Source organism: Thunnus maccoyii, chromosome 4, assembly GCF_910596095.1.
Source record: "Thunnus maccoyii chromosome 4, fThuMac1.1, whole genome shotgun sequence".
NCBI classification, from domain to species: domain Eukaryota; kingdom Metazoa; phylum Chordata; class Actinopteri; order Scombriformes; family Scombridae; genus Thunnus; species Thunnus maccoyii.
In genome coordinates this window covers 35,232,729-35,250,520 of record NC_056536.1, presented here as the reverse complement: position 1 = coordinate 35,250,520, position 17,792 = coordinate 35,232,729, and the positions used below count along the sequence as shown (strand labels likewise).

The 17,792-nt window shown below is 43.7% G+C and overlaps 1 protein-coding gene across 1 annotated transcript in view; it reads right to left on the bottom strand.

The window, feature by feature from the left end:
• Positions 1-7,420: 7,420 nt before the first annotated feature.
• LOC121895765 (PDZ domain-containing protein 4-like) overlaps positions 7,421-17,792 on the bottom strand; it is a 29,947-nt gene continuing 19,575 nt past the window's right edge. The window contains exons 9-17 of the mRNA XM_042409187.1: positions 15,445-15,908; positions 15,147-15,345; positions 13,863-14,310; positions 13,314-13,734; positions 12,188-12,258; positions 11,272-11,615; positions 10,414-10,554; positions 10,187-10,299; positions 7,421-9,123 (exon numbers count right to left, since the gene is read on the bottom strand). Coding sequence (XP_042265121.1) covers positions 8,901-9,123; positions 10,187-10,299; positions 10,414-10,554; positions 11,272-11,615; positions 12,188-12,258; positions 13,314-13,734; positions 13,863-14,310; positions 15,147-15,345; positions 15,445-15,908 — 2,424 coding nt within the window. The 3' untranslated portion in view covers positions 7,421-8,900. The remainder of the gene's footprint in view (positions 9,124-10,186; positions 10,300-10,413; positions 10,555-11,271; positions 11,616-12,187; positions 12,259-13,313; positions 13,735-13,862; positions 14,311-15,146; positions 15,346-15,444; positions 15,909-17,792) is intronic.

The window sequence follows — 17,792 nt, the reverse complement described above, 5'->3', positions numbered from 1 at the left end:
TGACATGTCTCACCCTGTCTCCAAGCAATTCTAATTTCTACATCTTCCTCTTTACAAATATAATATTGATCAACATCACATGACTTCTCAGATTTCCATTCATGATCATGGTGATGCAATCTTCAAACAAAAAGTATCCAGAGTGAAGGCCACCCAAAGGTCAGTCACATAGTGTCACACAGTGTCCTGCTAGTTTTGATCAGGATGTGTTTATGACATGTTTGTTCATCAGAAAATATTATAATATGGTGTAAATATATTCTATATTTGTTATTTCAGTCTAATTTTCTATTGTCCTGCTTTAGGAAATATGATTTATAAAGTGGGACAGTTCTGAAAGTCCTTCAGTCAGGCAACATGTGCAGGGGAAGAGATGTGCAAAAACAACAGTTCTTTCCTCCAGCTCATTGTTTTAGATATTTAAGGTGAAGGGCAACTGGTCTTCAATAACTGGGGCTGTTAAAATCAAGCTGGTTTTGGCCTTTTAAAAAGACTCGTCAGTGTCCCACATGAGGAAGACTGTCTGAGACTACTTGGCAATTTCTACATCTTCCTCTTTACAAATATAATACTGAACATCCTTTAACCTTGGCTGATGAGTCTGCTGATGTTGCAGAGTTGCTGCTGTACAACACAGGAACAATTCATCATGATCCAGTTTAAATAGTAACACTCATACACAGTGTAATCATCATTTTTATAACAATGCTGACATTAAAGAGAGAGTACAGTCACCTTTGTTTTAGAGTGAAGCCTTTTATTTAAAAACTCAGCATTTATAGTATAAGAAATAAAAATGTGCCAACACTGTTTATTTATTTAATTATTTATTCAATCATTTTGTTCAAGTTGTGATGACAAAAATAAAATTAAATAAAGTCCAAACCATGAACATCTACTCTGTTTAAATGAATACAGTAGAAACAGCTTAGGGAAGAACGGGGTAAAATAAGCCACCCCCTGTATCTAGGCAACCATAAGCAAAAGTAATCATGTGACCACAAATTAAGGAAGAATAGTTCACATTACTCAATCCCTCTTGGACTCAAGCACATGGAGAGAGTGGTCAGCAAAACAGAGCAAAAAAAAAAGATTTTTGTCATGCCAAGTGAATTCATCATGTTACTAAAGTTATCAGTCTTGTATCTAAATTAAAAAAAGATAAGTTTTGGACATTATTACATGTTAATTTAAGTCAATATAAGCTACAAAACAAGGCCATAAACTCAGCATAATTGTGGATCTGAGCCACTGTGTGAAACAGTTTTGTCTAAGTGGAGGTAGTGGAGTAAAACGTGCCAGTGATGTTGAGTCAATGACTCAATTTACCCCCAAAATTATTTTCTGATATTCTAGGGACTAGAGACCCTGTTCATGTTTGATCCCTGTTACAAGTCCTACAATCCTCATGAATAAATACCTAATTGTTGACTAATGTTAAGTTTAAGCCACAAACAAACATGCTGCACATGCACACTGTCGACAAATTAAAGGAAAAGCCGACATAAAGTGTCTCAGTAAGGTGTGGGACCAGCAGAACAGCTTCAGAGCTCCTTGGTATTGATCCTACAGTCTCTGAACTCTTCATCATTGTTCATAAAGATCTTCCTCATGTGGTGCTGTGATGATGATGATGTAGAGCGCTGTCTAACACGTCAGCTGGGTTGAGATCTGGTGACTGTGAAGGTCATAACATGATTCACATCATTTAATCCTCATCAAACCATCATCATCATCCTGGAAGAGACCACTCCCATCAGGATAGACATGTTTCATCACAGGATAAAGCTGATCACTCACAACTACTTTGTATTGATTAGCAGTGACCCTTCCCTCTAAGGGGACAAGTGGACCCAAACCATCCCAGCATAACAGAGCCCCCAGACCCCCTCACTGTAGGGGTCCAGCACTCAGACCTGGACCAGGTTTTCCTTTATAAAAGCACATTTACACACATTCTTTCTGTAGCTACCACACAAAGATCACAGTTTAATCTTTACTGAAAATGTTGAGGTGACATGTTGAACAACAAGACACAAACATATGATTTTACTTAAAAGTACAAGTTTTTGCCTTTGTTGAATTGATGGCATTAATACAGTTCAAAATTATTTTTAATTTTACAATTAATTTGTTTGATTTTGTGTAATTTTTTATATCAGTATTTAATGGTAGCACTATTTACCCCATCCCCATGCTCATTGTACCCCTACTTTGGGGCAAATTGTGCCATTGTGCAGTCTGACAGTAAATCTCAGTTAAAGACTAAAAACAAGAACAAACTGCCAGACGACATCAGGGAAGCTGGTTGTTTATCTTCATTTAAATCTCTCCCCAGAACAATTGTTCTTAAATTGCTCCTCATTTTAATCTTAATTTCTATTATTTTGTACTTTATCTTTTCATCTTTTGTGAAACATGTTCATAATGTATATATATATATATATATGTGTGTGTGTGTGTGTGTTAAAAATAAATAATGTTATTCTTATTTTTGTTATTACCAAACAGTCCTAATATGAGTCTTCATCCGTCCTACAGCAATGTGTGATGGAAACACAACTCTCAGAGATCCAGTGATCAGTGTTTGTACTGGAACCGAAGGTGGAAGTATCACAGTCAGATGCTCTGCTCCTTCAGCTGGACTCTTCAACTTGTTCTTCTGTAGGGACGCGTGTAAAAAGCAGGACGTTCTTATAGAAAGCAGTGAGTTCAGAGCTCAGAGAGGCAGATACAGGATCGACTACGAGAAGAACGGAGTGTTTTATGTGACCATTGTGGACCTGTCCAAGTCTGACTCAGGACTGTACAGCTGTGGCGTCAACGTGACTTCTGCACCGAATCCCTGCCAGACGGTTAAGATCAGCATCACAGATCTGATCTGAAAGTCAATAAAACTGTGGGTTAATAAAAGCTGTGATGTCATATGATCAACATCACATGACTTCTCAGATTTCCATTCATGATCATGGTGATGCAATCTTCAAACAAAAAGTACCCAGAGTGAAGGCCACCCAAAGGTCAGTCACATAGTGTCACACAGTGTCCTGCTAGTTTTGATCAGGATGTGTTTATGACATGTTTGTTCATCAGAAAATATTATAATATGGTGTAAATATATTCTATATTTGTTATTTCAGTCTAAGTTTCCATTGTCCTGCTTTAGGAAATATGATTTATAAAGCGGGACAGTTCTGAAAGTCCTTCAGTCAGGCAACATGTGCAGGGGAACAGATGTGCAAAAACAACAGTTCTTTCCTCCAGCTCATTGTTTTAGATATTTAAGGTGAAGGGCAACTGATCTTCAATAACTGGGGCTGTTAAAATCAAGCTGGTTTTGGCCTTTTAAAAAGACTCGTCAGTGTCCCACATGAGGAAGACTGTCTGAGACTCAGACTACTGATGTAATGATTTCAGATTTAATGTATTAGCTTTTCATATCGCAGTATATTCCGGAAGTGTGAAATGCAAGAAATGTCCCACATGATGCTAATTCACTCATATGTGTTCAATGTCTGATTCCTTCTGTTTCATCATCATTCATCCACTTCATTGATCCGTCCACTTCAAAACCAAACTGGACTCTCCTGCTGTTTCCATCACTCGTATCAGCCGACCAATCAATGACACACACTTCCCTCTCCGGTCCAGGAAGCTGTGCACCTGCCTCAGCCATCCCTTCCATCGCCATCCGACCCACAGGTGCAGGTAACACACAGCAGAACCACTGTAGAGTCACAGCAGAACCCACAGCAGAACCCACAGCAGAACCACTGTAGAACCACAGCAGAACCCACAGCAGAACCCACAGCAGAACACACAGCAGAACTACAGTAGAACCGCAGTAGAACCACAGTAGAACCACAGTACAACCCACAGCAGAACCACAGCAGAACCACAGCAGAACCACATTAGAACCACAGTAGAACCCACAGTAGAACCACAGCAGAACCACAGTACAGCAGAACACACAGCAGAACCACAGTAGAACCCACAGCAGAACCACAGCAGAACCTCAGCAGAACCACAGTAGAACCCACAGTAGAACCCACAGCAGAACCACAGTAGAACCCACGGCAGAACCACAGCAGAACACACAGCAGAACTACAGTAGAACCCACAGCAGAACCACAGCAGAACCACAGTAGAACCCATATCTCCTCTCCCGTTGTGAGTCTATTGCTGAGTTGTGTTTTATCGTTCTCAGCTCCAGACTTTTCCATGCGAGTCTCTGAGAATTTGGAGCAGCAGCAGAGCGAGAAAACAGGTGAACAGTTGCTCATCACAGTCTTCACGTCTTCTTTGTTTCTATGATCTTTCTTTAGCCGCACAATTTCACAAAGTGTTTACGGTCCAGAGAGTCATTTAGCTCTGATTTATTTATATAGTATATCTCAAAAAGCTTCTTCATACTTGTGCTCATATGTTTGTTCATGGTTTGTGAATCTTTCACAATCCTGAAGGAAATGTCACATTTAAGCTAATTTAAAAGTTTTACACATTTGTAAAGTATCTTCAAATCATCAAATGCTTGTTAGTGAGATTTATTATTAAAAACATTTCAGCTCATATGTTAGTTAGTAATTCTACTGTAGTGATGAAAGTGGCGGTGTGTGCAGTATGACAGTATGCCTGACACGTTAGCTGCTCTCCTGGATGGAGCCAGAGGAAAGGTCATGGGGTCAATGAAGAGAAAGGTGACTCACTGGTTGTGCTTGTGGTTGTGCTTGTGGTTGTGCTAGTGGTTGTGTTCGAGCTTGTGCTTGTGGTTGTGCTTGTGGTTGTGCTGGTGGTTGTGTTGGTGGTTGTGTTCGAGCTTGTGCTTGTGGTTGTGTTTGTGGTTGTGCTGGTGGTTGTGTTGGTGGTTGTGCTGGTGGTTGTGTTGGTGGTTGTGCTGGTGGTTGTGTTGGTGGTTGTGCTGGTGGTTGTGTTGGTGGTTGTGTTTGTGGTTGTGTTGGTGGTTGTGTTCGAGCTTGTGCTTTTGGTTGTGCTGGTGGTTGTGCTGGTGGTTGTGTTGGTGGTTGTGTTCGAGCTTGTGCTTGTGGTTGTGTTTGTGGTTGTGCTGGTGGTTGTGTTGGTGGTTGTGTTGGTGGTTGTGTTGGTGGTTGTGCTGGTGGTTGTGTTGGTGGTTGTGTTGGTGGTTGTGTTGGTGGTTGTGCTGGTGGTTGTGCTGGTGGTTGTGCTGGTGGTTGTGTTGGTGGTTGTGCTGGTGGTTGTGTTGGTGGTTGTGTTTGTGGTTGTGTTGGTGGTTGTGTTCGAGCTTGTGCTTTTGGTTGTGCTGGTGGTTGTGTTGGTGGTTGTACTGGTGGTTGTGCTGGTGGTTGTGCTGGTGGTTGTGTTGGTGGTTGTGCTGGTGGTTGTGTTGGTGGTTGTGCTGGTGGTTGTGTTGGTGGTTGTGTTCAGGCTTGTGCTTGTGGTTGTGTTGGTGGTTGTGTTGGTGGTTGTGCTGGTGGTTGTGCTGGTGGTTGTGCTGGTGGTTATGTTGGTGGTTGTGTTGGTGGTTGTGTTGGTGGTTGTGCTGGTGGTTGTGTTGGTGGTTGTGTTGGTGGTTGTGTTCGAGCTTGTGCTTTTGGTTGTGCTGGTGGTTGTGTTGGTGGTTGTACTGGTGGTTGTGCTGGTGGTTGTGCTGGTGGTTGTGTTGGTGGTTGTGCTGGTGGTTGTGTTGGTGGTTGTGCTGGTGGTTGTGTTGGTGGTTGTGTTCAGGCTTGTGCTTGTGGTTGTGTTGGTGGTTGTGTTGGTGGTTGTGCTGGTGGTTGTGCTGGTGGTTGTGCTGGTGGTTATGTTGGTGGTTGTGTTGGTGGTTGTGCTGGTGGTTGTGCTGGTGGTTGTGCTGGTGGTTATGTTGGTGGTTGTGCTGGTGGTTGTGCTGGTGGTTGTGTTTGTGGTTGTGCTGGTGGTTGTGCTGGTGGTTGTGCTGGTGGTTATGTTGGTGGTTGTGCTGGTGGTTGTGCTGGTGGTTGTGTTTGTGGTTGTGCTGGTGGTTGTGCTGGTGGTTGTGCTGGTGGTTGTGTTGGTAGTTGTACTGGTGGTTGTGCTGGTGGTTGTGTTGGTGATTGTGTTCGAGCTTGTGCTGGTGGTTATGTTGGTGGTTGTGTTGGTGGTTGTGTTCGAGCTTGTGCTTGTGGTTGTGTTGGTGGTTGTGTTCGAGCTTGTGGTTGTGGTTGTGTTGGTGGTTGTGTTCGAGCTTGTGCTTGTGGTTGTGTTGGTGGTTGTGTTGGTGGTTGTGCTGGTGGTTGTGTTGGTGGTTGTACTGGTGGTTGTGCTGGTGGTTGTGCTGGTGGTTGTGTTGGTGGTTGTGTTGGTGGTTGTGTTCGAGCTTGTGCTTGTGGTTGTGTTGGTGGTTGTGCTGGTGGTTGTGTTGGTGGTTGTGTTCAGGCTTGTGCTTGTGGTTGTGTTGGTGGTTGTGTTGGTGCTTGTGTTGGTGCTTGTGTTGGTGGTTGTGTTGGTGCTTGTGCTGGTGGTTGTGTTGGTGGTTGTGTTGGTGCTTGTGTTGGTGCTTGTGCTTGTGGTTGTGTTGGTGGTTGTGTTGGTGGTTGCGCCTCCATGAAGGTGTAATGACTGCTAGTCACGCTAGATGACTTTCACATAGAGCCTTGTTTTATTGTCGTTCTTCCCTGCCTACATACATCACAGTGCACTGCCATATAGTAGTGCTGCTGCACCATCTACAGGCTAGGCTGTATCAGTACAGAAGGTAGGAAGGTACTCTATTAATTCCTTAGTTGAAAATGTGTCCTGAGTTGTGGTCCAGCAGGGAGCAAACATGCTGCTTGTTACAGTCTGATGAAACCAGTGAATGAACATGTAAATAGTGTCGTAGCATCAAGTCCTGACTGTTGAGCCTGATGTGTGAACTGCTTTAGATCAGCTGCAAACATGACAGATGATTGACTATAAATAATTCTTATATTTCCAGATCATTGCAGTAAAGCTTTGGTCCAGTGTGAGAAATAATATTTGTTTCACGATGACAACGCTGCATTTAGTCATGACCTTGCTGTTGTTGCTCAGCCTGTAGACGTTACTGGTGTTTCTTTCCTCCACTGGCAGGACTGAAGCAAATAAAATCCACCAACAGTTTAGTGTCTGATAATGTTGAACTCAGTTGGAGTTTTCTCCATCTGCTGACAAAGACCTTAAAATGAGGTTGAGAGCTCAGAGAGAAGCTAATAAGGGAACCTTACAGCTGTTTACAGGATACTTTCAAATCTTATTTCATCTGTAAAACAATGCAGTGCTTTTATTACAGTCGTCAGTCAGTTATAATACTAACCCAGAGTCAAAGTACATCAGAGAATTAAGAGAAGTTAGTTTGTCTCCAGTCAGAAGTGGATTTCTGGTGTTTTACTGTGACAGCTGATCAGTCAGGTCAACACGTTAGTTTTATGACTCAAATAAAGAGCAGAGAGAACTTCACGTCTGATTTCACTTCATTTTAATCAATTAACTCAGCATTTAATGTCTTCACTACTAAAAATGTCTGCACAAAGGTTTGTACACTACACTACTTTAGCTTCAAGAATTATGTCCAATAATTCACAACGTTCAATATTTAATTCATGCGTTTCATTACTCATATAAATATCTGACTGGACACGAGTCCAGCACGGTTAAAACACTGTGAACGAAAATCACAATCATATAGGAGCAGAAAATTACCCAGAATGCAGCTGCAACCGATGCTTTGAGTCTCCCTGAGGAGTCAGAATGCATTCTGGGAAAGTGATCATCAGCGAATTAAAAAGGCAACCGATCAATAAAACAGCTGTTTGTCACAGATGAACTCCTGGAGAGATTATTATTATACTGAATGTTGCTTCTTCTTCCAGCATGTGTATCAATAATACTTTACTTCATTTTGTCCATTTGTTTCTGCGTCAGAGTTACCGCCAAACATTTATCATCATTCTCTGAGTTTTCTTTTCTTCTTTCTATGAAAACAGGAACAAAGTCTCAAAGATCTCTCCACAGTCTACACACTCTGTGAAGCATTTCAGTGTCCGAACTCCAGGAAACATCACAATAATTAACATAAATTCAAGAAATCTCTGCAATAATTACCACAACTTTTCAACATGAAACGTCCAAATCAACAGCAGCTTGTGATTTGGACCAGTCGTGGCGTTTGGTGCGGTTGTAACTGACGTCATCGCAGCGTTCAGCAAGGATTCAAATCTCACCTTGCCAACAAACATGATGCCACAGACGAGCAAAACAATTCCCAAATGTTCCCAAATGTTCCCAGATGAGGTTTGATTCAGTTAGTCAGAAGAAGACAAGCTGATGTTCAGACCGCAGAGAGGAGACGGTCGTCCAGTTGTTATTTCTCATTTGTCCTCTTGTCTGTACTTTTATGAAGTAGATTCATAAAGTCCTGTTAAAACATGTTTAACTCATGTTGATGCACCTTGGCCTCAGTTTGCACGACCCTGAGCAAATTCACAACCAGCAGGTCAAATCTGTGTCCTGCAGGTTCAGGAATAGTCTCGTGACATATTTCATAAGCAAAGAGCTGCTATCGCTGCCTTCAATGGACTTTTACAAGTTTGAATCAGGGTCATGAAAGAGATCAATCTAAAACAAAGTGTTTGTTGCTCCTGAGACTGTGGTCCTGATCAGGATCCAGTCCAGCACCAGCTGATGGGCTTATTTGACTGCAGAAAACAGATCCAATCCCTTTTCAGGTATCCTGCTGCTTCCATCCTCTCATTTCTCATCTTAATGTTTTTGCATATTCCTCTGCTGTCTCATTCTGCTCGTACGCATTATTTAAAGCAGATTGTTGTTCCAAGTCTGAGTATTACACAGAACATCTCCACATTTTCTTCTTTGATTCATTGAACTACTGAATCTTCATATTTTTTGTCTCCTTCGGCTCCTCTTCCTCCGGCTGGCTCAGATCACACCGTGGTCACAGAAAGCAGAGGGTTGTATATCTTCTTTCCGTCCGGAGACCTCGAGCCGTGAGCCAGCAGCTCCTGGATGGTGATCCAGTTGTCCAGGATCCGGCGGTTCCTCTTCTTCATGATCTTCTTCTGGCTCAGTAACAGGATGTTGTTGCCGGGGGGATGAAGCTGGGATGAACGAGGGTCTTCAGCACCCCCTGCTGATGATGAAAGGTCCCTGGGAATTAAAACAAAGAGATTTAATTTCTCATTCACATATTAAATATCACATTAAACGTCATTAACTGAATTTGATTATGAATATTGTCCCTGAGCCCAGATACAAAGACACCATTATAATATCAACTTTAATAATATTTATTTTACAAATGATATGATTGGATTCAGTGTCACCTGATTGGTGAGTGAAGCTCCTTGTTTGGTTCATTTGGTTTTGTGTCTGTGGTTCAGGGACCCTCTGTATCACTGAGTTTACTTTGTTTTGCATTTATGGCTTCTGCAGTGTGTATTTTGAGATTGACAGATAGAAAATAGATAGAAGAGATAGAACTCAGATATCTGCCCGACACCAGACTCTGTACATCATATCGTCTGTTTACAGTCTCCGCCTGTTATGTTGTTGTTGATTCAGGTCAGCACCAGCCTTCATTTAAACGCAGCAGACACCACGTCCACTGACACAAACCCGTAGTGTGCCGGGTCTGTGATTCTTGTGTAGGGGAGACCAGGGACAGTTGTAACACCTTGAATTCCTCCAATCAGAAACAAGCTACAGTGACCACACTCACTCTGCACATGCTCAGTTAGATTGTCTTCTTCATAACAAAAAAAGGAGCCACGTTTGAAACTCCCAGAGACACTTACCAGCAAAAGTGTTTTTTTGATACTGTGCTGAGATCTAATGTCTAGGAATCCAAACAAATGATTATTAGAATCACTGTTTTATAAGCTACAAATAGAAACGGCTAACATGTGTCAAACTAGCAGTCAAGCTAGTTCACATGAGGTGAAAACATGGCTGGTGATACTGGGACAGTTGTAACAGTGGAGTGACTTTATTTAAATCAGTTTTGCAACCTGTACATATTTCATAAAACCACTTAAATACATTGTTTCACTAGTTGACACATTGCAGTTTATAATATAGCAAATGGACTGTACCAGTGCCAACTGTCCCTGGTCTCCCCTACTTGGACTTGGAGCTCATGGATGTGACAAACCATGAAGAAAACAATCTCTACAGCCTTCATATAAATCAGCAGCAGACTGGATTTGTCGACCTGTCTCCTCGGAGGTAGTCCAGGCGGCTCTGCATCATGAACTCTCTTCTTCGTCGGTACTCTCTGGCTCTCAGCAGCTGCTGCTTCCTCTCCTCTTTGCTCCAGTATCGGCCCTGACGGAGCACAGTTCAGAGAAGGTTTATCGCTGTATGATCGATGCTGTGCTGGTGAGGTGTGTATATGTTTATATCTCTGTTCTCTGTGTGAGCTCAGCTCTGCTCTTCTACCTGTTTCATCTCGCTGGCGGCGTCGTCGTCGGTCGTCATGCCGCTGCGTTCCTCTCTGATCTTCATGGCTCTGGCCTTCAGCAGACGATCTCGGACCGGCCGCTTCGCCACATAGCGAGTGCCGTCGCTGCGGATCTTCACCTGAACACAAACGGGACACATCAGTCTCTTGTCTTGTCACAGTCGGGATAAAATCAGGCATTTCCAGGCAGGCCGGGAGGTTTCCTTTAAGCCCTCTGTGAGCATCATGTGTAGAAAAGAGGATTTCTACTCTTGATGCTTGCAGCGTCATTTAGGAAATGGGTTTGATTTGATAACTTCACAGAGCAGTTCTTCAGTTAATACATGTTTAGATCATTGACTGTATACTTTACATCAGGGCTGTGGCTGAAATCAATATCAAGATATTAATAATATTTCTCAGATATAGATCACAATAAACAGAAGTATTGAGACTTTACTGTGTTGTAGTTTATAGATTTTAAATGGATAAAATTGTGGGACCTTTTTCATCCATAGATGTGAGCCTTTCTAAACTATATAATTATGTTCAGAACTGTGCAGATGTTTAGCTGTTTTCAGAACTTTTTGCAAATGTATTGAGAATCTGAAAACTGAAATGTCTTTTACAGAAGTCTTTATTCCTGCATCCTGGACGTGTTTATGTTCTTTTTGAAGTTCTGTCGGGATCTTTTCATGAATAAAACTCTGTGTCAGACTATCGTCTTTAAATGTGAGGCAGGCAAACACACAGACACTCATTTAGACTGAAAAGATCTATTTGTGAGTGGAAGAAGTTTGAGAGAACTGAAGTGTCTCTGAACATCTGTTGGTGACGCCTGTCAGTCTCATATTTACCTTCCACTCCATGCGTTGCGGGGAGGCGGTTGGTGACGAGTGCGTCAGGCCGAGCGGTAAAGCCAGTCCTAACCGGGAGGCCGTGCGACGGTCCTCCAGACCGCAGGGGGCGCTGTTCACACTCCTGGGGCTGGCCGGGCCGCTGCTGCCTGTACCCATCCCTCTCTCCTCGCCCTCTGCTCTCGCTCTGTCTCTCACCCGGTCCAGCGGGTCCACCAGGCCCTCCGACGGCAGAGTCATGCAGCTCTGGTAGCGCTCTAACGGTTTGGCGTGGCCGTGGAGTCGCCGGGTGAAGTAGGGGCTGGACTCTGCGCTTCCACCTCCCGGCCTGTCAGGGGCTCCACCTGCAACGGACACGACGTGAGAATAACTTTCAGTCAAACGTCGTAAATAAAGCCTGACGTGACTGCAGCCCGTCTGGACAGGAAGCAGAGTCACAGTCTGGGAAACGAGTTTGGACTGAATATGTTTATCCAGATGGTTTCTGATATACTGTCAGAACAGCAGGGAGTGTTTCAAATGAGATTCTGGGTTCTTGAAACGTTGTCAGTTAATGATCTTAACTGTGACTGAATGACAGGAACACACTGGAGCAGCAGCACCTGGCAAGGCAAGTAGCTGGACTGTAAAATAAGCTTTCAATAGCATTATTTAGGAGATTGATGGAGATCATCTTTTGCTAGAAATGTCTGTCCATTATCTGTCATTGTACAAGCAATATATATATATATATATGTATATGTATATGTATATAATATTAAGGAACTTAAAACTTGAGCAGGAAAAAACTTTGTTTGTTTTCTCTGGTCTGAATTTCTAGTTTCTAGTCTTTGAAGTCTTGTTTGTGTGAGTATTGAAACACTACTGTAGAGAATAATCACTGCAGTTAACAAATGTAGAAACGGATATTTCTTACCTGCTCTGGAGCCCCGCCCTCCATCAGCCACGCCCCTTCTTGAAGATGACCCCGCCTCTCTGGACAGAGATCTGATGATGTAATAACATCATGTTGTCTTGTGTTATTTAAATGTAACTCTCATACATACAGAGCTGGAAACATTTACTCAAGTACTGTACTTTAGTACAGGTTTGAGGTACTTGTACTGTACTTGAGTATTTCCATGTGATGCTACTTTCTACATTTCAGAGGGAAATATTGTACTTTCTACTCCACTACATTTATTTGACAGCTTTAGTTACTTTTCAGATGAAGATTTGACACAATGGATAATATAACAAGCTTTTAAAATACAACACATTGTTAAAGATGAAACCAGTGGTTTCCAACCTTTTTGTCTTTTGACGTCTTACAAAAAGCAGTGTGTAGTCGGGGTCACATTTCACATGTCTATGAGTTGTTAACAGCTCCACCAAATAGTGATTTTTCCCTCTAAACTTCTCACATGCTTTCATTTCAATAAATGTTCAAATGATCCAATATTTCAGCAAAAATCAAAGATTAGAGACTGAAAACAGATTTGTGTATCAGAACTTTGTTTTTTCTTCTTTCCTCTCCCATTAATCATCTCACCACCCCTCAGATTTATCTGCTGACCCTTTGGAGGGGCCCGACCCCTAGGTTGGGAACCACTGGACTAAACTAGCTAACTGTATATAAAGTAGTGTAAACTAGCTCCACCTTCAGCAGCTACAACAGTAACATGCTGCTCTAACACTGATGCTTCACTATTAATAATCTAATGATGTCATATATAATAATATATCAGTCAGAGGGACCAAACCACTACTTTTACTGCAATACTTTAACTACATCAAGCTCATAATACTTATGTACTTTTACTGCAATACTTTAACTACATCAAGCTCATAATACTTATGTACTTTTACTGCAATACTTTAACTACATCAAGCTCATAATACTTATGTACTTTTACTGCAATACTTTAACTACATCAAGCTCATAATACTTATGTACTTTTACTGCAGTAAAGGATCTCAGTACTTCTTCCAGCTCTGATACATAAACTCATTTTATAAAGTTTATTCTAAAAACATGTAAAAGGAAAAACCATGAAGAAGACCTGAACTTGGAGGGCGTAGAGGGGGTGGAGCTTGAGCCATGCGCCACATTTCCATTGGCTGTCTCGTACTTCCTGTAAGTGTTCGGGGAGAAGGTGAGGTTCGAGTGGCGTCTCTCTCTGTCTCGGTCCCGCCCGTGACGCCGCGGGGTGAGGGGGGAGTTCAGAGGGGGGAGGCGACCGAGGGGGAGGAGAGGAGGTGGAGACATCAGTCGTCTCCCTCCTTCATCCTCCTCTTCCTGGAGAGGCGGGATCTGCTCGGTGCTGACCGGCGGCGTGCTGCGGCAGCTCTCCCCTCCGGTGTTGTAGGCGCTGGTGCTGTCTTTGTCGTCCGATCGCTCGCGCTCCGGGAGCTCGTTGATGGCTGACAACTCGTGACGATGAGGATCGTCTTCATCGTTGTCGTCATCATCGTTATCCGAACCTTCAAGGGAAGAGTTTTACTCAAAACGTCACATTTTCTGTGTTTGTGAATCAGGTTATGACTCACAGTTTCATGGTTACTAAACTGATCAGTCAGGATGTCAGACTGTCTGCGGTTGTCATGGTTACCTGCTTCAGGAGGGCTCGGTCGCCCGGCTCCAGCCGCCGCCGTCTCCTCCTCCATCATCCAGGCTTTCAGACATCTCTCTCTGAGCTGCTGCATCTTCTGAGCGCGCAGAATGTTGCGGCACTTGAACTCCAGGTGGCGCAGCTCCTCCTCGATCAGCGCCATCTCGTGTTCGTTCGGCGTCTCGTTGCAGTTCACGTCCACCGCCAAAGAAGAAGAAGGAGAAGAAGAAGGAGCGTGCTCCTCTCCTTCCTTCTCTTCCTCTTTTCTCTCCTCGCCGTCTTTCGCTTCGGCGCCGTCTGGTTCATTCTTCTGCTGCTTGTCGTTACGTCTCTCGTACTGGCACCTGACCCCCAGCAGCTCCCGGTATCGCTGGCACTCCTCCTCCGTCAGGCCCGGCATCATCATCATCATCGTCAGAGGGGTCTGGTGGTGATGGTGATGGTAGTGCTGCAGGTCAGAGGTCAGACATTAACAATTAACAACCTCCCTTGTACGTCTCAACCCAGCCGGTCGAGGCAGACGGCGCTACCTAGAGTCGGGTTCTGGTGCAGGTTTCTTCCTGTTAAAGGGGAGTTTTTCCTGCTGCTGATGGAGGAATGTTGGGTCTCTGTAGATTAAAGAGTTCAGTCTAGACCTGCTCTATGTGGAAACAGCCCTGAGATAACTTCTGATTTGTTGCTTTATAAATAAAACTGAATTGACTTTAATGGAAATGTGTCACATTTCATATTAATCTTGATATTATTTTTGTGCTGATTGAATAACATCACATGTTTGACCAAATACCTGGACATTAATCACAGAGAGGCTTTTAGATGTTTATGTGGAAGAAAAAGTCAATTTATTAAGTATAATTATGATGTTCAAACATCTTCGTCAGGCGTTATTATCTGATGTCAGAACGTCATGATTGTACTTAATAAATCGACTTTTTGACATTGTTTTTGTATTTTTGACATCATGCTGATCATTTATAATCAGCACAAAGAGGCATTCAGAGTTTCTTTACTCAGCTGAAACTAATAAAGTCAGAAAATGTCAACATTGTCCTGTAGTTTGGCCTTTAAAGAGCTCTATGAGGAATATTACAATATTCACAATATGATGAAGGAACCTGTGACCCAGCGCAGCGATGTGACTCACTGACGTGTTTTTAATATATCAGCTTTGATACAAACACAATACTTGTTAGTAGATCAGTTCATTGATGGTTTGGATCCAAACATGAAGACAAATATAGAAAATCATCAGAATGATCCTTTATAAGACCTCTTTGAGTCTACCTTGTGGTGGTGGTGGGGGCTGTACGCTGCTCCTCCTGGTCCTCCTCCTGCCGCCCAGTCCAGGCCGGCGAGGGAGTCGGAGCTGAGCTGGAGCTCTCGCAGGTGGAGAGAAGGAGGGGTGGTGTCTCCTCGGCCGTGCCCGGGGCTGGGGCTGGGCCTGGGGCTCGGGCCGAGGCCGGGGCTGGGGCGGGGGCTGGGCCTGGGTTGCGGGAAACAGGGAGGGAGGGGGGTTTTTGCTGAGATACGGATCTTTACTTCACTAACCTGGAGCTCTGGGAGACTCTGACTGAGCTCCTACCTGGGGCTAGGTCCCGGTCTGAACTTCCTGGTGCTGCCGGGCGTGTTGGTGGTGTTGGTGTTGCAGGCGCTGGTCTGGTCGCCCAGCAGGTCGTGCTCGGACGACTCCTCGTAGCGAGTGCTGTCGTCGGTGCGGCCGACTCCGCTGTCCAGCTCCTGGCTGTTGGACAGCAGCGGAGCCAGGCTCAGCAGAGGAGGGAGGGGGACGGGTGGCTCTCTGTCCTCCTTCCCTCCCTTCTCTCCTTCCTCCCCTTCTTCATCGTCTTCCTCCTCATCGTCCACCTCACCCCCTGCACCCTCTCTGCCTCCTTCTCCTCCTCCTCCTCCTCCTCCACGGCGGAGGCGGTAGTAGCCAGAGAGGTGTGGGGAGGTGAGGGAGCAGGAGGAGGCCTGAGGGTTTGAGTGGTAGCCTCCTCCTTCCAGAGTCAGCTCCATGTCCTCCTCTGGATCCACAGGGTTGTCATTCTGAGAGGGAGAAAGTAGAAATCTTGTTGTTAAATGTGTGAAATCAGGTAAACAGAAAACAACCTTGTGGAGCTGTTTGGAGCCCAGGAGGACGTGGAGAATGTCCTCCGCATGTCTGTGTCGTCTTTCTCATTGAAGAAACTCTCAGTGAAGATATTTTTTCAAAGCAGGCAAAGAAAACGACACTATGAGAGCAGCAATGAGCTGAAACTCGCTATAAAGTTATAAACGTGAGAGCTATGAAAGCTTCCTTTCATTGATCATTTCCACCGCAGCCTCCATGACCATCGACTGGGAAAGAGGCAGAAAAAAAGGCTCAGAGAGGCCTGAAGGAGTTAAAACACCCACATAACCATCACTGATGAAACACTCAGCATGACAGCAGGGGGGTTAACAGATAATTAGAATAATTTATAATTATAATTAAAATAAGTTCTCTTTCAAGATATGAATGGAAAGTTTTGTTGTTGCAACTGCATTTATAACCTTTTTTTTACTTTAACAACAAACGTCACTGGGACCACAACAGAAAACTGTAGATGAACATTTAATATCCAGGACTTCACATTATAGACACGACCGCTGACACAGTTTCACTCATACATGCTCCAGTTATATACTAGGTTTAGACCTGGTCTCGTTAAAGAACTAACTAGCAGTGATCTCCTGAGGTAAAGTCAGATGTTTAGTTGACCCCGTCCCACCACCACATGGATGTATTAAGACAGCTGGATATCATTCGCCCCAGTGGCCACTCGTAGTACTGCAACAAAAACATCCCCTACAGCCCAGACTGCAGTTATAGAAGAGTTGACAGGACACATTGCAAACAAAGTCAATTATGTCTTTTTCTATGATGCATTTTTAATCCATGATTATATTTGTAAGACCCTCTTAAAGCCTGCAAGTTAATCTAAAGTGTGTGTTGCCAGGCAACCAATTTTCATCTGAGTGAATGAGCATCATCTTTGAGTCTGATTCTAATAACACAGCCATGATTCACCTCGACCTCCTCCCTGCGTGGACTTTGTCTCTCTGTAATAACGTCACATGATTTCCTCCTTTGCTCCCGTCAGAGTTACTGTGACCACTGGAGGGCGCTCTCACTGCAGCAGACGCTTTGGGAAACTTGCTGAAACAACTGATTCTGTCTTTTTTTCTTGGGAGAACAGTCCCATACAAACATGTGTGTGTGTGTGTGAACCTACAGAAATGCATCATCTTGTGTATCTGTACTTACTGTGTGATATACGTGTGTGTGTGTGTGGTATGTGTGTGTGTGTGTGTGTGTGTGTGTGTGACCTTGACAGAGGAAACTAGGACATACAGGATAAATATCTACTCCTCCATCTCCTCTCTCCATCATCCCTTCATGTCCTCGTCATGTCATCCATCTCCGATGTCCTCACCTCCTCCCCCTGCACATCTTCACCATGTTTTCTTTTATAAAATACAGTCTGCTGTCTGCCAGCATAAATATTGCACCACTGCAGTGTTCATTACACACCAAATACCTACAGGAGAGCTCAAAAGGTAAAGTTTATCCTGAAGGTGGCGCTACAGGAAACATTACAGTCATTAAAATCTACAGGCTTCATCCTCTGGACAGCAGGAACAAATCTGACAAGTGACGAAATATCTCACCATCCTTTGTCCCATTGCTAAAACACACACACACACACACACACACCACACACACACACACACACACACACACATTTACAGACCATTATTGTGGGTGTTTCTGTGATCTTTCTCATTTCTCATTTGCTTAGTTGATAAAACATCCATCATCTCCTGTTCTCTCATTATGAGCAGATCTGACTGACTGACAGCTCATTTATTTGGTCTGTGTGTGTGTGTGTGTGTGTGTGTGTGTGTGTG